The 22983-nt window shown below is 33.6% G+C and overlaps 1 protein-coding gene across 1 annotated transcript; it reads left to right on the forward strand.

Annotated features, from left to right (window-relative positions):
• The first annotated feature begins 20260 nt into the window (after positions 1-20260).
• Positions 20261-21445, forward strand: LOC145957208 (uncharacterized). Its single transcript, XM_083073425.1, has one exon. It carries the CDS (start codon positions 20261-20263, stop codon positions 21443-21445), a length of 1185 nt encoding a protein of 394 aa, XP_082929551.1.
• Positions 21446-22983: the final 1538 nt, after the last annotated feature.

Genomic DNA, 22983 nt, shown 5'->3' on the forward strand with positions numbered 1-22983 from the left:
CTAATCCATGGAGGGTCCCGCTTGGGATTAATATGGATTAGTGAGACTTTTAATAAAATTGTTCGTTTGACGAGGTCTCAGTTTGAGAATAAGTCATTCTAGCAATCCACATTCTTAAACAAATAAACGAGTCCAACCATCCTTCGCGAAAGCCGAAAGCCCGTTTCGGGCCGGTGGCGACAATGTGCAGATTGATCTTCCACAAAGAATTGTTCAACAATCTTGAATTTCTTGAACTTCTTTCGAGATAACATCTTTCTCGAATTTTCTTTGCTCTTTGATTGTTTTGAAAAACATTTAATCTTCACTCAAAAATGAATTTTCAGATTCTTGAGAAATTGTTTTTCTATTTCACTCTTTGATCTTTCTATAAAAAATGTCATCTCTTTTTTTCTTTTTCTTATACTTTCCATGTATCTTTTAGTTTTTACAAAAAGAGTTATATTTATAGAGAAAATAAGATTTCATCATTAAAAACTCATAATAGTAGTAATTTATTACCAATATTAGGTAATCTATTACCAATTTTTAATGAAAACTAAAATCTCAGAAACAAGAACAAAGGTAATAGATTAATGATCCTGGTAATCAATTATCTTGTGTGCCAGAAACCATAGAACTCATTTTTCAATAGAGTTAATTAATCGATTACTAATGTTGGCAATCGATTATCTCAATGATTTTATCTCGATGATTTTCCAACTTTTTTCACTTGTTTTCACTCAAAAGTCACCATGGTAATCAACTAGATGAATAGGTAATCGATTATCACAAAGAGGATGTTGAATTCCACTTCAAAACTAAGTTTCAGTAATCTATTATCTCATATGGTAATCTATTACTTGACTTAATAATGAATTCTTTTGAATGAACCAAGTTCCATTTTATGTCAAAACACATTATAATCTCTTTATGTTTTCACATGAAATAAGAAACATTAAGTTGAAAATATGAGTTTTATGCTTTCTAAAACAAGATGTAATTTTGAAATTAATTCATCATAATAAGCAAACACATCTAAGCTTAAGTCTAATAATAAACAATACATTATCCTTTTCTACATAGGCCATGAAATAAAAAAAAAATGAATGAATCAAACTCAATAAATATACAAATCTAATGCTAACATCATCAAAACTAAAACATCTCCAGTCTTCATAAAGATCTTCATGTGGGGCTTCAGTAATTGAGTTAGTAATTAACTTAACAATCTTTAATAAACTCAACATGTTGTTTGTGCCTATGTTTATGTTTCTTAGGAGGTCTTTGGTAATGGTCTTCATAATGATGGCTACTAAAATAAAGATCACTTTAGTGTGTGTATGCATGAACCCCTAATAGGCAAGGGAGCCTTCTAAATGAACTTGGAAATGTTCCTAAATGTTTTGGAAATTAAACTAGTGAATAAAGCAATAAAAGAAAACAAATAAAAGCATGTACAATTCAATGTCCATAAGGTGAAAGTCTAAGTGAAACTTAGAGCCCATTAAAATACTTCCATAAGTACTAAACGTTTCTAAAAAGCAACTAGGCATGTCCCTATTGGAAGCCTAAGAGACACTTGGAGCCCTTTAGGACACTTCCACAAGTACTAATGAATATTAAGTTTCAATAATAATACTTAGGAGAGATGAAAGAACACTAAAGACTTCCCAAAACACTACTAAAGGTAAAATAAAAGCTTAAGGAAACAAAGAAATAAAAAAAAAAATTAATCCACAATGAAACTAAATTAAAAACAATTCAAACAATTAGAAATGAATTTAGAGATAGATTTGGTGACAAATTTGCTTCCAATGGAAAAATTCTGTCCTTAATTTCATTGTTAGTTTCCCTTCTTCAAAATTTCCCCACAAAATGAACACATAAGTTAGCCCCATGAAAGTATTTCACTAAAGATTTTTAGGTACCTCAATCTCTTGAAAGTTATAGATTCTTTTGAAATGGTTCCAATATGTCTCAATTATCAACTTCCTTTGAAGTGTGAGAACTTGAAAGTGAACCTATCACCACCAAGAGTTAACAACCAACAAGAAATAATGGAAGAAAATAAAATCAAGACTAAAAAGCACAATTAGTAAAGGCTAAACTCAAATAAGAATATACATGACTAACTCAAAGAATGCGAAAAGACTCAAAACAAGAAAATAAGGCACAATTTCAATTCTAGTTTTCAAATGAATAGTCCTAGAAATGACACTAGAGTTGATTATAAAATGAAACAAAATTTTTTTGCTAAAAGTTCAATAGAGTTTAATATATTTCAATCCATTAAACAAAGAGAAATCCAAAGGAAAAATACACAAAAAATCACATGGCCAAGTGCTCTAAATTTTCTTTGTTTTATACTTTTGTTTTTTCACACTTTTTTTCTAGCTTTTGCTTTTGTTTCTTTTTCATTTGGTTGTCTTCTTGGATCTTTTCTTTAACACTGAATATAAGCACTAGATAGAGGCCTAATAATGACTTTAAAAGGGTATACAAGTGGTGGAAAAGAGGTGTCATAACCCAAATTTTTTTGAATCTTACGACTAATGGTTTAGACTACAGTTTTCAAAAATCTCATTAATTAAGGAATGCTCGGAAGCCAGACTAATCCTCAAATAATGGTTTTAAAATAGGTTCATAGAGTCGCCACCAATTTTTTACTCAAAACATTGGAAAAAGAAAAGATTTTTAAAAATCCAATAATGGCCTTAATAACCAAAATTGGGTTTGGGGGTCGGTTACGTGTAAAGAATGTATTAAGCACCCCTACAATGCCCTAGATCGGTACCCTATGATAAATTTAGCATAATAATACATAATAATTTAAATATTTACCCTTTTTATTGACAAGCTATTTACATTTGAATTTAAAGTTACACGATTTCTCCCAAGATTTCTACATGATTGCTTTTATTGATTAAAAATATTGTATGACGAGAATGGAGATTAAAGGAAGGATTTTTATGAAATACCTCTTGTTTGAGCTTTATTGGATCTTCAATGGTAGAAACTAGGCGCTTTTTGGAAGCCTTTACACACTACAATATGCCTCATAGATCTCAAAAAAATATAAGGAGAGGGAGCGAGAGAAATTTCAAGCTATATCACACTTTCTAGACGATTTTTTTGCCCCGAGAGTAGTGCCCGATTCTACTATTTATAGACATCAGAATTGACCAGAATAGCTCATTCTAATTTTAGAATGACCCGTTCTGGATCAGTTTGTTATGAGTTAAATTTGAATCTAGAACGGTCTATTCCGGTGTCAGAATGGCCCGTTCTAGATTTGAACTTGACTCGTAACAACTTGTGCTAGAACGGCCTGTTCTGGCCCGTTCTCAACTAGGGTTTCAAGGCCTTTTAGCAGTTTGGAATGGCCCGTTCCAGATTGGGAACGACCCGTTCTAGTTTTGGAACAGGTTATTCTGGATTGGAACGGCTCGCTCCAGGCTACTAAATCACCCTTATTGGGCTTTAGGCCTTCTGATGTCATATCTCTCCAGGCGCCTTTATTGGGGAATGAGATGGGTGACATGGATTATGGTGTTGTTCTTACCTTTTGAGTATTGTGATGCCTCTCTAGGTGCCTTCCTTGAGGATGTGTGTGTGTGGCGAGAATTCTGTGTTCCTCTCGCCAAATAAGTATTATGATGCCTCTACAGGCATGTTTTGCTTGGGTGATGTGGCTCTTCTTTTGTTGATGATCGACCATTGGGATGTCGATGTGGATTTGCTTGACCTTGTCCAACTGTCTAATCTGATCATTGTTGTGAGGGGACCTTGCTCCTTGTTTGTAGGCTAATCCCTAGGCTGAGGACTTATTTTGTTTGTTCTTTTATCTTCTATTTTTGGTTTTCCTTGTATGGAAAATATTTTATTCTTCTTTTTTTTAATGAATTGCGCCCTTGAAATGTCGGGCCAGAAGGATGCTTTGTTTGAGAGGGATCATGGCTTAGGATCCTATCCCCTCTTGATTGATGTCTATGCATGATGTTGCTTATGCCCCCAGTTTGGGCTGTGTGAAGCAATGCTTATTGTGGTGGTGACGTGATTGACTTGGATGTTTTTCTTGTTTTGGTTGGGGTGTTAGGTAGTGTTTATCTACGGAGTATAAGAGCTCTTATTGATCTTAATGTGGTGTTGGCTGAGGTGGCTTGAAGGTGTTGTGGTTGTATTGCAAGCTTTTACTGGTCTTGATGTTGGGACGTTTGATTGGGTTGATGGAATTGTTGTTGTGGGGGAGATTTTGCCTTTTTCTTGGTAGTTGGATCCTGTCGCTATTGGTGGAGAGATCCCTTCTTCATGGTGATGGTGCTTGTTGGATCTTTATTGATGAGTATTATTTTGAAAGCCACTCCTGGCTTTGGTGAGGAAGTCATTCCTGGTCTCGACACATCCTTGATTTAGTTGAAGAGTATAGCTCAATCAAAGACAGAATAAAGCTTGGTGGCCTCTTCGTGCTTGTAGGCTCGATTATTCTTCCTTGGTCGGTTCTACTGCATCTTGTTGTTGACATATCTTTCTTTGCTTGGTGGCTATACGGAACCACTTGCAGGGCGTGCCCTTGTTGGGGCGAGACTTCTTGACCTAATTTTGGCCGTTAAGGCCTTGTCTGGCTGTTGAGCTTTTACGAGTGCTTCAGCCTGATGATTCCCTCTAATAGGTAGAAGGTAAGACAAAAAAAAAGAATACAAGAGTGAAAAAAAATTCAAAGCATGAATGGTTTGGATTTTTTCAATTTTTTTTTAAACTTTTTTATATTGAAAGTGAACTTATACCCTTTTGTGCACACTTGTGCCCTATGCATGCTATGCAATGATGCATTTGTGCTAATGCTTAAATGCAGATTGATTTTACTTTCAAGAAATTAATCTATGTGCATTAATTATTGGCGTGGATTGTTAGCCTTTAGCCGTGTCTAATTCATTCCAAGTGTTGCTTCTTGAACCTAAGGTTTGTGTTGTTCGACCATCTTACCTGTACCGGATGATATGTTAGACCTTAAATCAGGTATACCTAGACTGTATTCTATAGGGCACCTCCAACTTCTTCCTATGAGTGTTCACTATGCATATTCTGTGTATCTCTCAAATTTATCTTAATGCCATATAGGTCAAATGGAAAAAAAGAAGGGGATATATACATATATTTTTTTTTTTGCAAAAGTTTTGTTAGAAGGGATTTTTCAAAAATGGTTTTTAGAAGAATGGTTGGCTGAGGTAGGCTAGTGTCTAGGTTAATAAACAAGGCGTATCCATTGTAGGGAAGTTGTTGTTGTTGTACTTAGCCTATTCCTTTTTTAGAAATCGGGTGATGACTTGGGATCGTGCTTCGAATGAATGATCCCCCTTGAGCCGCCTTTCGGTTTTCAACTCAGGTTGTTGCTTTAACGTCCTAACTTTTGCCTAGGTCATTTAAGATGTGTTCCCTAGTGGACATTTTTCTTTTGATCATTATTTTTTCCTAGGTTACCCTTTTTGCTTGGGGTCCCCTAGTGGATCTTGCCCTAGTTTTTGCGCAGCCCTCTTTAGTGGGTTTCCTACCAGGCTTATGTTTTTGTAGCATTCATTTGAGATATGGGATTCCTTCTTTGTTTTATTAACCCTAGTCATGTTTAAGTTACGCTTTGAAAATTTTATTGTAAGGAATTCATTTGAATGTTGCCCATATTTTAGACATGCTTTGTTTATTGCGAGTTATTTAATGTGGCTTAGAATAAAAAGAAAGAAAGAAATGCGATAGATAAAAATTATGGCATTAAAATAATTTTTGATTTACACGTGCCCTTTTAATGTAGCTCAAGGGCCCGGGCATGCCCCGAGTTCGTGATTCACACACATAGAAGTAGAAGGAGGGTGACCCTTAGAGAGGCCTAGGTGATCTGACTACTAGAGCTAGTCTTCCACTTGCTTGGATGTCAGCACTTCAGAAGATATCATGTAGAGGAAGGTCCTTCGGCTTCTTCTCTCATGAAGGTGTTGTCAACCTATATCTTGAGCCTTTCCTAGGAAGTAAGAATAGGTAGAAACGATGATAGATATTTTAGTGGAGTCTTACTTTTCAAAAAGGACATCCAAGTTGTCTCTCGATTTTCAACTTGAACAAACATTTTTTTTTGCTGATTTTTGCCTAGAACGCCTTTTGCGAGTTTTTGAGTATAATGCTTCCTCTCTCCATTGAAATTACTTTGCAAGAAAACTCTATTCACTTTGAATTACGTGTTTGAGGAATTTGTCTTCTTCTTCAGGTTCTCTTTATTAGCTTGCAACTCATTAGGAGTGTGGGTTTGTACACTCCTAGTCATTCATCCTATCCCACTTAGACTTCATGGTCCCACGACATGGCTTTATCATCTTAGGGCAAGAGTTCGTGTCTTGATAAGTAAGATTTATGACATTCTTTACCCTTTACCTACTCAAATCATAACTGGTTTAACCATTAAATGTGCCCCGCTCTAGAGTGCGAGCTTGATTACCAGCGGCTTACTTTCCATTATTAACGCGTACATGTGATTTGTCTTTTTATTCTTATTTATTTATTTATGAGGAAGGAATAATGCCCTAGATGAATGACATGCATAGAGAGTTAAGAATTGATAAATATCAATCTCATTGATTTGTTTATCGGTGAATGCCTAATGGATTTCGATAGTATCGCAAAGGATTCTAAAGAGATTTTAAGGTGGCTGATGTCTGTGTGAAACATGCCTCATTAATATTTAAGTTTTCTTTCTTTCTTTTTTTTTTATACAAAAAGTGCATATTAGATTTAAGAAGGCTTATTTCAACAGACATATCAAAATAAGAGCCCAAGCATAATATTTTTAAAATTGATTTGGGCCTTTCTTTAGAGTAAAGATACTGTCGTATATTAGAGATTCACTTTTCTTGACTTTTATACATGTTGCTCCCTAATCCTTCCATAACTAATAAAATAAAATGAATGGGAATTAATGAGCTAACCTAAAATGTATGTTATGTTTTTTTTTTGCCTAAACTTTATCATGTTTCCATTATCTAAGGGGAGATGATGCATGGTAAAGGTAAGGATTTCTTTTATTCATTAAAAAAAAACAACCTATATGATGCTTAATGAGATGATGACTTAAGAATGTACAAGAGGGCATAAATTTCTTTATTTTTTTTACTATTTTTATTATTTTTATTTCTTTATTACCTTTTTGCTTATTTCAAAACTCCAATCCACTTTTATTGAAACAAACAATATAAACAAACAAATGCACACACACATGCTCAACCAACGTACACCCTCGAATGGTTACGTTCAAATCCTTGGTCTAGGGTCCCTGTCAAGAAAAGTATGTTGTATAGGACAGTTCTAATTATCCTCACTTGATCTTTAAAGGCCCCCAAGGTGCCCCCGCTATAGGGACCCAGTACCTCTGTCGTTGTCACTTGAAAAACTCTAAGGTCTATTGTAGTGTTTCAGGCTAGAGTAACTGGTTATCACCTTGAGTGTGATTTCCGACAAAGCTTGCAAGCTCTAAAGCCATTCTTGGGCCGGTTGTACATCAACCACTCCCTAAGTTTACGCTATCATGCCATCGGGTATAGAGCGGGAACTATTGTGTGTTATGGTTTGTGTACAGTTGTTTAATTCAAACAATGCGAGAATTTAAACAAACAACAAATATTAAAGCCACTCTAAAACAAACAAATATATATTTACAAAGATGAAAGATAAAGATGAAGATAACGATAAAAGATAAAGGTTAAAAGATAAGGATTAAAAAATAAAGATTAAAGATAAAGATAAACATTTACAAACCAGAAAAAAGGTAAATATTTACAAATAGGATAAAATCAAATATTTATAAAATAAAATAAAATCAAACAAAATAAGATCAAATAGAATAAAATAAAATATTTGCAAATAAAATAAAACAAAATAAAATAAAATATTTGCAAATAAAATAAAACAACATAAAATAAAATATAAGATAAAAGGGATAAATATTTGGAATGATTATTTTTATTTTGCTAGATTCATCATTTATTTGGGTTTAACCCTCTTTAAACGTTCCTAGTGGAGTCGCCGTCTGTTGTAACCCAAAAAATTCCAAACTTTTCGACTAATGGTTTAGACTATAGCTTTCAAAAATATCATTAATTAAGGAATTCCCGGAAGGTAGACTAATCCTCAAATAATGGTTTTAAAATAGGTTCATGAAGTCGCCACCAATATTTTACTCAAAACATTGGAAAAAGAAAATATTTTTAAAAATCCAATAATGACCTTAATAACCAAAATTGGGTTTGGGGGTCGGTTACGTGTAAGGAATCTATAAGGAACCCCTACAACGCCCTAGATCGGTACCCTATGACGAATTTAGCATAATAATACATAATAATTTAAATATTTACCCCTTTTATTAACAAGGTATTTACATTTGAATTTAAAGTTACACGATTTCTCCCAAGATATCTACATGGTTGCTTATATTGATTAAAAATATTGTATGATGGTAGTGGTAGATTAAAGGAAGGATTTTTATGAAATATCTCTTGATCGAGTTTTATTGGATCTTCAATGGTAGAAACTAGGCGCTTTTTGGCACCCTTCGGCCTTTACACACTACAATATGCCTCACAGATCTTAAAAAAAATATAAGGAGAGGGAGCGAGCGAAATTTCAAGCTATATCAGACTTTTTAGACAAATTGTTTTGGCCTCGGGAGCAATGCTTGAGTCTACTATTTATAGGCGTCAGAACTAACCAGAACGGCTCGTTCCGATTATGGAATGACCCGTTCTGGATCAGTTTGTTATAAGTTAAATTTGAATCTAGAATGATCCGTTCCAATGTCAAAATGGCCTGTTCTAGATTTGAACTTGACTCATAACAACTCGTGCTGGAACGGCCTGTTCTAGACCATTCTCAACTAGGGTTTCAAGGCCTTTTAGCAGTTTGGAATGGCATGTTGCGGGCTACTAAATCACCCTTATTAGGCTTTAGGCCTTCTAATGTCATATCATGTCATTTCTATGCTTCGAGAGCTCCTTTTCTTCATAAGAGAAGTTCATTTCTTTGTTTGCAGGTCTGGACGAAATTAGGTGTCTACAAGAGGTATAAGAAATGTAAGTGTACTAGATAAGTTTCTAGTTTACTAGCAGCTAGTTTTGCCTCTAGTTTATTGTCTTTTTTGTAAATTTTCTTTAGTTTTCATTTCACACTTCCTAAACTGATTGTATATCTAAAATAAAGTACAAAATACTCAAGGAATTATTGTTGGCCTTAAATTGCTAATAAAGAGTTAGCAATAGAGGTTTCAAAATTTGACTCTAGAACATGTTAGATCTAGTAACATGCATAAGAATCATTCAATGATCACTTCTAAGAGTATTAATATGTGTAGATAGCAATGTTTACTAATCAAAAAGATACTAATGTTTATAGATTTCAAAAGAAAAAAAGGCACAGAAGAGAAGTAAGTTCAAGTAATGGACTAAACAAGACAACTAGACAAAACTAGAAGGATTAAGAAATGGAAAATGCACTTGACTACTTGTTTTTCTTTGTAGAAATTTTTTTGACCGAATATATCAATGAAACAAACAAGATATAAGCAATCCTAAAACATTAAAAATGTAGGAACGATATTAACCTAAAGGCACACAACAAGATTGATCCTTATATATTGATGTATGAATAAAAGAAATTCAAGACAAAGTGAATTGTTCTATAGATTTATAGTCGTAACTCAAGAACAATTCTAATCCATACAAATCAATATACAATCAAGAACAACACATTCTAACCAAACAAAGACACTAAACAATATGATTTCATTGAACAAAACATGAAAAAAAGCTTAAAGAAAATGTTTACCAAGAAGACCTTATTTTTTATACCAAATGATGGAAACCTTAGGAATTGTTGTAGCTTCTCCTTCAAGTTTCTTTCTAGATATTTTCCTTCTTGACACTCCTCAAGCTTCTTCAAGGTCTCCATTGGAGAAGGAAATCTCTAAAATCAACTTCAATGGTGAAGAACTCTCTTCAAGTGGTGCCACTTCAAGGAAGAAGATAAATTACTTCAAATCTCACCACATTCTTTAAAAGAGGATAAGAGAATTGGACAAAGAGAGATTAAAGCTTTTGAGATAGAATTTATAGAGAGCAAGTAACTCTTCAAACTCCAATAATACTCAAAAGTTATAGTCAAAACTACAATTTATAGAGTTTAGTTGGTTCATGGTGAAAGCTAGACTAATCACGATTAAGTGTAACCATGGTTAGGTATCTTCTACTTAAGATAACCAACTCTAGTTAAATTTATAGATGTCTTGTTAATTGTCTAGAAGCTTATGGAGTAAGCTATAAGTTAATCCTAATTTAAGAATAACCTAGGTTATAGCTTAACTTTAACTACCTAGCCTAATCATTACAACTACTAAACTAATGATTGCTTTTAACAAGTAGTTGAGATGTCACTATCAAAGCCATGCGACTTAATTTGTAACTTGGATGACAAGCTTGGCTTGGTTTGGATGTCCAAACCACTTGCATAAGCAAGTGGACATCCACACCCAAATAAGTCTAACAAGACTTTGGCTTGGACTTAAAAGTCCAAATCCATAGGATCCTCCCAAAAAAATTATTTTTAAAAAATAAGATGTTATGTACAAATCAACTCCAACACTAGAAATCCATTCCCATGAAAACTATGTGAAACACAATCCAAAAGATCCCAAATACCTCGTCCATGTACGACAAAAGCTTCATACTTTAGCACCTTTCCAAGTACACTCATTTATGTATTCATTGGCCCCAACAAGCCTGGTGGTTTTGAAGCAATCCAACGTAGAGAATTAGTCATGGATTAGGTGGCCACTATAAGATAATATGTCTCATGTGAGAAACATGTGATGTATAAAGAGACTAATAAATAAATAATTAAATAATTAGGGACTGAATCATAAATGGGCTTAATGGAGAAGTTTTGAGAATAATTGTTATTTGATGGGAATAACAATCTTTAGGAGTTATAAATATTCACTAATGTGAAACAAGGTCAACACCCTTGACAGAAAGTATTTTCTTAAACCCTAGTAATTACGGAAGATAAAGAGAGTAGGAAAAAGAGTCAAAGGGAGTGAAATCTTGATTCTCTTCTCAAGAAGATCAAATTACTCTAAGGATCAAAGGAGATTTTCATTATGGAGAAAGGTACACACTATTTCTTATTATTATATGAGTATTATGAATTTCAAAGATCCTTTTAATTTTCTATAATTGATGTATTAGAAAATCATAAAACTTACATGTGGTATAAGAGTAAGGTTTTTGAAATTGTATGATTCTCCATGAATGATATGTGTTGTGAAATTGTATAATTTCTCATTGAAAGTGAGATAATTGTGCAACAATGAAAATAAAAGAATATTTTCCTCACTGGAAGTGGGAAAGTAATATGAAAAGTGAAAAGGAAAAGGATAGATAAAGAAACAAATATGATATAAATATTATGTTTGTTCCTTTAAAATAAATAAGAGTACCATCGAAAGTGGAATAATTTTGTCAAAGTCATTGTTGCAATATTAAATAATATCTGAGACAATTATATATATATATATATATATATATATATATATATATATATATATATATATATATATATATATAAATCTCAATTCATATGAACCCTAATTTTATAAATTAGGAATTATGATTTAATTTTTTGCTTCATGTTGTTTGTTTGGATTATGAATGAAATTCGTAATTTTGAATTATGATCAATATATTAAATTCTACATTATCGAAATCTTAGTGGCATTCACGTAAGAATTATTTTCTTGAAATTGAGTGCTTGTAAGAAAGTTTCCTTTTTTTTTAAATGCCTGAATTTGTATTTCAAATTGGAAAGAATTGATTTTTTTTCCATTTAATCAAATTTTGGAATTCGTGACTGCGCTCTCTATCCTTATGTATTTCAATGTAGAAATTTGTATTTCAAATTAGAAAAAATTGATTTTTCCCCTTTTAATCAAATTTTGGAATTCGTGATTGTCCATTCTACCTTCATGTATTTCAATGTAGAATTTCGATGTTCTCAATTTCTAAAGCATGAAGTTTTATTTTATTTTCTTTTATGAAATTCATGAATGACTTTAAATTGGTACTAGTAAAGTTTTTATTTACTTGGAATTAATTGTATGATGAATTTGTTAGTAACCAAAGTGGCCAAATTTTATATTTATTTAATTCCAAATTAATGGTGATTTAATTCAATTACCCATAGAATAATAAATGTTAAACAAAATAATTGTTTGTTTATGGATATATTGAAATTCATTATTATAATACATTTATGTATCACCCAAAGGTTGATTAGTTGTTCTCATAGTTAATGAATATAATTGTGTGTGACTTATGTTTGCTATTAAATTATTTATATACCAAAGGTATTAGATGATTTTAATTGGTTCATCTTTAGTTGCAAAATAATGATTAAATTTATTAGCATCATTATGTTTGTATGTTATGTGTTGATGTATCACCCAAAGGAGAGCATCAATATACTATTGATTGATGTTTAAATATATTATATGTGTAGCATGTACTTTATGTCTCAAAACACTCATGTGAAATTTTTATTATTATAAATATATCTTCCCAATTCACTGAATTCTCTTGTAGCGCCTGTTTCAATTTTTAATGGACTTAACTTCTTTGACTAGAATGAACAAGTCTAGTTTCACCTCGGTGTATTGGATCTAGACCTTGCTATATTGGAATAGAAACCTACTACTATTGTTGATTTTAGTAGTGATGAAGAGAAAACCTATTATAAAGCTTGGGAAAAGTCTAAAGACTCTGCCTAATGTTCATGAGAATGACTGTTGCTGACAATATTAAGACAACTCTTCCCAAAATTGAAAGTGCTAAAGTATTTATGGGTTTTGTGGGAAAGGGCTCTCAAACAGCTAATAAGTCTCTTGTTGAGACACTAATGAGTACATTAACCACCATGAAGTTTGATAGTTCATGTACTATACATGAGCAGGTCATTGAGATGAAAAATATTGCAGCAAGACTTAAGTCCTTGGGAATGGCTATGAATGAGAACTTCCTTGGGGATGTTCTACTTTCTTGTGGAATAAACGTTTAGATCACATTTATAAAGAAAGAATGGAAAGATTAATAAAAAAAATGAAATTCTTCCAAATCTAGATTTTACGGATCTAAATATTTGTGTATATTGTATTAAAGGAGAATAAACAAAAACATACAAAGAAATGAGCTACAGGAAGCACTCAGCCTCTTGAAACTGTGCATACTGATATATGTGGTCCTTTTGATGTTAACTCTTTCGGAAAGGAAAAATACTTCATTACCTTTATAGATGACTATTCATGTTATGGTTATGTTTATCTATTGCATGAGAAATCTCAAGTAGTGGATGCCTTGGAAGTTTACTTGAATGAAGTAGAAAGGAAATTAGACAAAAGAGTGAAAGTTGTAAGATCTGATAAAGGTGGTGAGTATTATGGAAGATATGATGAAACTGGGCAACACCTAGGTCCATTTGCTAAACTCCTTAAAAGAACATGGCATTTGTGCTCAATATACAATGTCGGGTACACCACAATAAAATGGTGTATTAGAAAGGCGTAACAGAACATTAATGGATATGGTTAGGAGTATGTTAAGCAATTCAACTTTACCCATTTGTGGATGTATGCCTTGAAAATTGCCATGTATTTGTTAAATAGGGTTCCTAGTAAGGCAATTGCAAAGACACCTTTTGAATTATGGACTGATAGGACACTTAGTTTAAGGCACCTACATGTTTGGGGTTACCAAGCAGAAATAAGGATTTATAATCCACAAGAAAAGAAATTGGATGCAAGAATAATCAGTGGATATTTCATTGGTTATCCTTAAAAATCAAATGGGTATATGTTTTATTGTCCTAGTCATAGTATGAGAATTGTTGAAACTAGAAATGCAAGGCTAATTGAAAATGGTGAAGTCAGTGGGAGTACAATTTCATAGAAAGTGGAAGTCAAAGAAGTTAGAGTACAAGTTCCTTTGACTTATGCCTCTAACAATAAAGTAAATGTTCCTCTAACTATTGTGTCAAATAACAATGAAGAAGAACAACACAATAATGAACCCATGATTCAGAATGAACCTATTATAGAACAACCACAAGAAATAACATTAAGGAGGTCACAAAGAGAAAGGAGACCAGCTATTTCGAATGACTATGTGGTATATCTACATGAGTTAGAAACTGACTCAAGCATTAATGCAAATGATTTAGTTTCGTTTTCACAAGTTGTAAGTTGTGATAATTTTGAAAAGTGGTTAAATGCCATGAAAGAAGAATTAAAGTCCATGGAACAAAATGATGTTTGAGACCATGTAGAATTGCCAGAAGGTCGCAAGAGAGTTGGTTGTAAGTGGGTCTTTAAGATTAAACGTGACTCTGGCAACCTTGAACGATACAAGGCTATACTTGTTGCTAAGAGTTTTACTCAAAAGGATCGCATTGATTACAAAGAGACTTTTTCACCCATCTCACGAAAGGATTCCTTTAGAATTATCATGGCATTAGAAGCCCATTATGACTTGGAGCTACATCAAATGGATGTGAAAATTGCCTTTCTAAATGGAAATTTGGAGGAGAATGTTTACATGGACCAACCAACAGGGTTCTCGATTGAAGGAAAGGAACACATGGTGTGCAAATTAAATATATCAATATATGGACTTAAGCAAGCTTCCCGCCAATGGTATTTAAAGTTTAATGATACCATTGTTTCCTTTGGATTTAAAGAAAACATTGTTGATTGATGCATATATTTGAAGGTCAGTGGGAGTAAAGTTATATTTTTTAATTCTGTATGTTGATGATATCTTGCTTGCAACTAATGATCTTGGTCTTCTTCATGAGACTAAAAAGTTTCCCTCTAATAACTTTAAAATGAAAGATGTGGACGAGGCAAGCTATGTGATAAAAATAGAAATATTTTGAGATAGATCACAAGGACTGTTAGGCTTTTCTCAGAAAGCATATATCAATAAAGTACTAGAGAGATTTAGGATGAAAAAGTGCTCAACATCGCCCATTTCAATTTAGGAAGGAGATAAGTTTAGTCTCACTCAATGTCCTAAATTTGACTTGGAACGAAAACAAATGGAAGCAATTTCGTATGCATCAATTGTTAAGAGTATTATGTATGCTCAAATTTGTACTCGACCAGATATAGGCTTTGTAGCTGGAATGTTAGGAAGATACCAAAGTAATCTGGGAATGGAACATTGGAAAGATGCAAAGAAAGTTTTGAGATACTTACAGGGAACAAAGTGTCACATGCTTACATATAGGAGGTCTCACTACAAAAAAAATAACCTGTGCCTACAGACACTTTTACCTATAGACCTGAATTAGTGTAGGTAAAACTAAAAAAAAAAATTTACCTACAAATGTTTAATGTAGGTATAACTCAAAAATCTATACCCACTTTTATTTGGTGTAGGCAAAACTCAATACAACTTGAAGTTCTTCTACCAACAAATTGTCAATGTAGGTAAAAGCCTTCAAAGAGTTATGCCTGCTACTATTTTAGGTAGGTAAAAAATTTACAAAATTTATACCTACAGTTATTTAATATAAATAAAGATCCATGTAAAACAAATAAATAATTATATATAAGACTAATTAATTTCATAAAAAATCAATATCAATACAAAATATATAATTAAAAATTAGAATTAAATAACCAATCTTTAAAAAATAAATAATTAATAAATTAAATAAAAATGTATCAAATCATTCCTCTGCACCTATTGTAACACCCCAGCAACCCGCATGTGGATATTGTTCGCTTTGGCCGTAGCCCTCACGGTTTTGCTTCTGGCAATGACACGCAAGCCACCCCAAAACGCGTCCACACAAGGAAGGTATCCACACCATATATATGGCATGCTTCGTTCTCCTTCCTAACCGATGTGGGACTTCACAATCCACCCCCCTCATGGGAGTCCAGCGCCCTCGCTGGCACACCGGCCCGGAACCAGGCTTTGATACCAAATGTAACACCCCAGCAACCCGCATGTGGATATTGTCCGCTTTGGCCGCAGCCCTCACGGTTTTGCTTCTGGCAATGGCACGCATGCCACCCCAAAACGCGTCCACACAAGGAAGGTATCCACACCCATATATATGGCATGCTTCGTTCTCCTTCCTAACCCATGAGGGGGGTGGATTGTGTGAAGTCCCACATCGGTTAGGAAGGAGAACGAAGCATGCCATATATATGGGTGTGGATACCTTCCTTATGTGGACGCGTTTTGGGGTGGCATGCGTGCCATTGCCAGAAGCAAAACCGTGAGGGCTACGGCCAAAGCGGACAATATCCACATGCGGGTTGCTGGGGTGTTACATTTGGTATCAGAGCCTGGACCCGGGCCGGTGTGCCAGCGAGGGCGCTGGACTCCCATGAGGGGGGTGGATTGTGAAGTCCCACATCGGTTAGGAAGGAGAACGAAGCATGCCATATATATGGTGTGGATACCTTCCTTGTGTGGACGCGTTTTGGGGTGGCATGAGTGTCATTGCCAGAAGCAAAACCGTGAGGGCTGCGGCCAAAGCGGACAATATCCACATGCGGGTTGCTGGGATGTTACATTTGGTATCAGAGCCTGGACCCGGGCCGGTGTGCCAGCGAGGGCGCTGGACTCCCATGAGGGGGGTGGATTGTGAAGTCCCACATCGGTTAGGAAGGAGAACGAAGCATGCCATATATATGGTGTGGATACCTTCCTTGTGTGGACGCGTTTTGGGTGGCATGCGTGCCATTGCCAGAAGCAAAACCGTGAGGGCTGCGGCCAAAGCGGACAATATCCACATGCGGGTTGCTGGGGTGTTACACCTATTCCTCCGCACCCAAAATAAATAATTTCATTGAAAAGTTTATATATATATATACGGCAGTGAGCCCAAAACGCACCCATTCCTCCGCACCCATTCCTCGCTCGTGTACGTTCTGAGTCTCAAATCATGTCTCCGTTCTAAGTCTCAAATCATGTCTCCGTTCTAAGTCTTGAAAACCTTCAAATGCTTCTTCAATATTATTTATTCACAGGTTTCTTCATCATGAATTTGCATATCTCCTACAGCTTATTTGTTTCTTCTAATCTAGGTTTTTGGATCATATAATCCCAGGTCCTCTACTTCATTGCGCTTTACTTTCGAATTTATCTCGTACTCTTTTTCTTTTTGATTCTAATGTAGGATTTGTTATTGGTACTGAGTTTGTTAACAGATGTTGAAGAAGCACTCACAGATCTCGTATTCGAACGTTCACCAGTTTGTCAATAGGTATTTTATATCTTCTCACTCTTGGATTCTTACTCTGTAGATTACAATTTGTGGATTGCATGATTTCGCATTCTGCAAATTTGTCTCATTGCTGGTATTTAACTGATGATAGTTTAAAACTTCCCTTGGTTGGTTAATGCAATTTTGTCCGTGGGTAGTCAATTTCATTCACGTCTTTCGTTGCAACTCTTTTTTTAATTCCTGGTTGAAGATTTTTACATTTTTTTCTGGAATCTGATTATTTTATTGGTTTTTGAAATCTTGGTTCTGAATAGAGGCTGATATGAGAAGGCAGAGGAAAAAACAGGTGTGTAATATATCTGCTCTTTTTTTGACAAGTTAATTTGCATGTTCTTGTATATTTGATCTGGTATACTTGAATCTGTCATGTAATGACATGTCTTCATATTCCATTATAGTTTTATTTTTAATAAATGTGGATTTAATTTGTAGACAGAAGCTCAAACTTGAGATTAAAAATGAAAAATGTAGGAAATTCTAGCTTCATGATGTTATCAAACATCAAGCTCTGATAAAACCTGGTTTAATTCTAGAATTCTTTCAATAAAACCTTCTAGTTTGTGTCCAAACATCAAGCTCTGATGCAGTCATTGACGGGCTCAAGTCACGCAGTGTAATGTTTTGACTTTTTTCTTCTGTCTATCATTTTTTTTAATAATAGTCCGTATATACTTGCATCAGAGTCCAATTTTAATTTTATCACGTTAAAAAGCTATCCTTAAGCTTAGTTTAAAGAAAATTCCTTTTTAGTGAACAAACAAATAATCACGTGAAATTAAGAAAGCAGATGAAACATACCCAGCTTATAGGTAAAGCCTTATGAACAGTTATTGTATCTAATAGAAAATTATGACAGATATTTGGACAGAAAACAAAATAACAAAAAGAAAATGTAGCAAAGGAAAGAATTAGAAAGCAGGTTAGCAATTATGATATATAAACATACAGAAATTATATTCACATTCAAAATGACAAGCACTTGGAAGGTTTAGAATCCTCTAATTTGACATTCTTCCCTTTCTCCTGCTCTTGTTGAAGTTGTTTGAACCTCTCCATGAAAGAACCATCATTGACGAAGAGGCTAGGTGGCACCCCCTTGTCCATTAGCTAACAACCAAATAATGCAGTTTACAACAATTCACTGTTTGACAAGCAAGCTTTAAAGCCTTTTAGATGATGCAGTTGACTTCTAATATGAATTTGTTATTTTTTAATATACATTTATACATGGTATAATTTAAGTACATGTTTGGTTTAATCTAGTTTTAAAAACAAATTACTTTCTTTTTTTCAGCTTCCTAGGAGAGCTTTTGAAAAGCAAGTAAACTTTTCTGCAACAAAAAAGATGCACACAAACATACTATAAATCTAATCTAATAATATGTGACGAATTGTAAATTCAATGCCAAAGCTGATATAATCAGCAATAAACACAACCATAAATCATTCAAAACAAGGCATACAGACCCATAGAATAGCCATTTTAACATACAAGCCCATAAAATCCATTTCAACAACAATTTTATCATCATATGTTTTCACGTGTTCATTGATATGAAGAACTGGCACAAAAACAAATCAGTGAAAGATGAGTGTGTGAAAGAAGCAAATCTTAACTGTATAATTGAAGTGGGCAACTAAGATTAAAATTAATTAAATCAACCTTGATCATCCGTATATAATTGTTTGCCAAAATTTACTCTTCTCACCTCTCTAGCTCTCAGTGTATATCATAACTTATCTCTTACATTGTTCATCATATTATTTTTCAGAGTTTTCAGCGTTTAACCGAGGTGACAAAATGAGCAAAACCATTTACTTACTGCCTTTTAGATTTTTTTAAAAAATAATTAATAATAATGTAAATTTCTGTATTAATATTACTGTTATTTTATTTTTACATTTCTTAAATACAATATAAGTGGGCCCCTTTCATTGAAGGGAAGAGGTCACTGTCAATGTTCTGTATGCGTACTCTGGTTTAATTCCAGAATTCTTTCAATAAAACCTTCTAGTTTGTGTCCAAACTCTTAAATTTAACACAACATGCTAAAATAAAAACATTAAATTGGTATATCAAGGTCACCTGAAAATTTTTGTGCACCCAAGTAACTAAAGGCTCTTTTTTAGCACCATTAGCTAGACCATTCTTAGGTCCATTTGCAGCCTTTTCAAAAGTTGATTTTGTGAAATTATTTTGGTGTGAATGGGGGTTCTGTGAGATGTAATTTTACAAAGAAAAAACATTAGCTAGTTTGCTGAATTGTTACTCAATTGGTCTATGAGTTAGGACCAAAGCATAGTTATCAAGTGCCAGAGTTTCTTTTAGAAGTTGCATGCCATGGGATTCTCGTGCCTTCACTTTAGCCTATGGGTGATGGTGACTAATAAGAATCATAATATAGTACTTGTTGATATTAACCATTGCACTCTTGCTTTAGCTCTAACTCTGTCATTTTTTCTATGTAAATGTACATTTGTTAAGCTACTATACAATGATACAATGACTAGAGACTCCAATCCCTCAAAAGAGAATGTACAATACAAATCTATATCAGTTTTGCAATTCTTTTATAATTGATCCACTTGAAATAAAAAATATTAATTAATTACTTTTTAATTTTATAGTATTATTTATGCCAATAAGATCTTCCGGGTTCACTTTTAAAGATTAATCTACATTGCAGCTTGATCACCAGGTATATATGAGTTTTTCAGCCTAATCTACATTGCAGCTTGATCACTAGGTATATACGAATCTATATCACTTTTATTCTATTATTGTTTTTTAGCTTGTTAAAAATTCAAGAGAAAATAGTATACATGAGTTTTTTATGTCATTCTATCACTGGTTTATTGAGGCCATTTCACTCAATTTTTTTCTAGTTTATTGTATCAAATGGATAAGAGTTGGATACATGACAACTCTCTAAATAAAGAGAAGTACATTAGAGGGGTTCTAAATTTTCTTGATTTTGCCTTTGCTAAATCTTCCAAGGATGGAAAAATTTTATGTCCTTGTACTAAATGTGTCAACTGCAAGTGGCGCTCTCGAATGGATGTTTATGAGCACATAATATGTAATGGATTTCTAAAAGGATATGTTACTTGGATCTTTCATGGTGAGCAAGTTGGCTCTTCTAGTTCTCTAGAAACATCTCAATTACAAGGGGAGTTTGATCATGATATGGATATGTTGATTCACGATGCATTCGAGATGCATGCAATTAATGAAAGTGATGATACAAATGTAAACATGGAGAATGAAGATTCTAGAGCATTCATGAATGAACCCAATGTTCAACAATCCGAAGAAGGTAATAATTCATATAAGCTTTATCAGTTATTAAAGGAGGCAGAGCAAAAACTTTATCCTGGTTGTAAAAAATTCACAAAATTGTCATTCATTGTTCACTTGTATCACTTAAAGTGCCTAAATGGGTGGACTGACAAAAGTTTTACAATGTTGTTAGAGTTATTAAGTGATGCCTTACCAGAAGAAAATACTTTACCCAAATCATTTTATGATACAAAGAAGATTATTTCTGGGTTGGGTCTATCATATGAAAAAATTCATGCTTGTCCTAATGATTGTATATTGTATAGGAGGGATTTGGCTAATGATGAAAATTGCCCAAAAGGTAAGTTATCAAGATGGAAACCCAACTCTGATGATGTTGAATGTAGAAAAAAGATACCAGTAAAGATTTTTCGTTGGTTTCCTCTTATACCAAGACTCCAAAGACTTTTTCTATCATCAAAAATAGCTTCTTTTATGACATGGCACGAGGATGGTCGAACTAAAGATGGACTTCTAAGACATCCAGCTGATTCATTTTCTTGGAAGGATTTTGATCGCCAATATCCTGATTTTTCTTGTGACCCTCGTAACATTCGATTGGGTTTGGCTTCTGATGGATTTAATCCTTTCAAAACTATGAAGATTCCCCATAGTACTTGGCCTATTATTTTGATTCCATATAATCTTCCCCCATGGATGTGTATGAAGCAACCAAATTTTATACTCTCATTGATTATTCCAGGTCCAAAAGGTCCAGGTTGTAACCTGGATGTTTATATGTAGCCTCTTGTGGAAGAATTAAAAGAATTATGGGAAGTTGGGGTGAAAACTTTTGATGCATATAAAAAAGAGTCATTCCAAATGCATGTTGCAGTCATGTGGACTATTAATGATTTTCCTGCATATGCAAACCTGTCTGGTTGGAGTACTAAGGGTCAATATGCTTGTTCGTGTTGTGGTATGGAAACTACCTTTAAGTGGTTGTATAATAGTAAAAAGTTTTGTTATATGAGTCATCGTCGTTGGTTAGAGCCTAATCATAAATGGAGATATAATAAAAGAGATTTTGGTGGAACCCAAGAATTTAGAGCTCCACCTGATCTACCTAGTGGAACTTTTGTTCTAGGACAAATGGAAGATCATGGAATTGGGAGTTGGTCACCATGGAAACAAAAAAGTATTTTGTTCACATTGCCTTATTGGCAACATAATATTTTACGTCATAATCTTGATGTGATGCACATTGAAAAAATGTTTGTGATAATATTATTGGAACATTGTTGCATTTAGGAAGAAAATCAAAGGATAATGATAATGCACGTTATGATCTCGTTGACATGAACATAAGAAGTCAACTACATCCAAAGATACATCCAAGTAATGGTAAGAAATATTTTCCTAGAGCTTGTTACCAGATGACTTCAAAGGAGAAAGAAGAATTTTTAAAAGAGCTAAAAGCAATAAAAGCTCCTGATGCATATTTGTCTAACATTTCAAGATGTGTGCAAGTGAAGCAACACAAAATAATTGGTCTCAAAAGTTATGATTGTCATCTTTTAATGCAAGTGTTTCTTCCTATAGCTATGAAAGGTTGTTTGCCTGACAAAGTGAGTTTAGCTATATGTGATCTTTGTCATTTTTTCAAAGAGTTGTGTGGCAAGGTACTCAATGAGCATAATTTAGAGAACATGGAGCATCAAATGGCTCAAACATTATGTCAATTAGAAATGATTTTTCCACCATCTTTTTTCACTATCATGGTATATTTGACAATCCATTTGGCATATGAGGCAAGAGTTGCAGGTCCTGTACATTATCAATGGATGTATCCTATTGAAAGGTATTATTATTTTTAATTTAGTTAATAACATGCTAGAGTTATAAAGCAAAATAAAATTATCTTATTTTGTATCTTTTTTAGGTTCCTTTTCACTTTAAAGTCATTTGTTCGTAATTGAGTACATCCAGAAGGATCTATTGCAGAGGGATATTTAGCTCATGAATGCTTGATATTTTGTTCAAGATATTTATCCGGAGTGGAAACTCATTTTAATCTATCTATTCGAAATGATGATTCTTATTTTGTGGGAAATACAAGTGTTTTAAATCCTAGAGGTAGACCATTGGGAAGAAAGAGACAAGTTGGGTTCAACATGAAGAAAAGAAAAAAAACTTCTAGAATTTCTCTTGATAAAAAAACATTGCTACAAGTGCATAGATATGTGCTTTTTAATAGCAATAATATTGACCTTTTTCAGAGGTAATACAGTTTCTTTCATGTTTATATTTAGTTATTGAATCTTGATATAATACCTTTCTAC

Source organism: Cajanus cajan, chromosome 4 (assembly GCF_000230855.2).
Source record: "Cajanus cajan strain Asha chromosome 4, NIPB_CcT2T_4, whole genome shotgun sequence".
Taxonomy (NCBI): domain Eukaryota; kingdom Viridiplantae; phylum Streptophyta; class Magnoliopsida; order Fabales; family Fabaceae; genus Cajanus; species Cajanus cajan.

What these genes read in the sequence shown, in the direction of transcription:
- LOC145957208 (XM_083073425.1), top strand. Translation starts at nt 20,261, where the DNA reads ATGGATAAGAGTTGGATACATGACAACTCTCTAAATAAAGAGAAGTAC.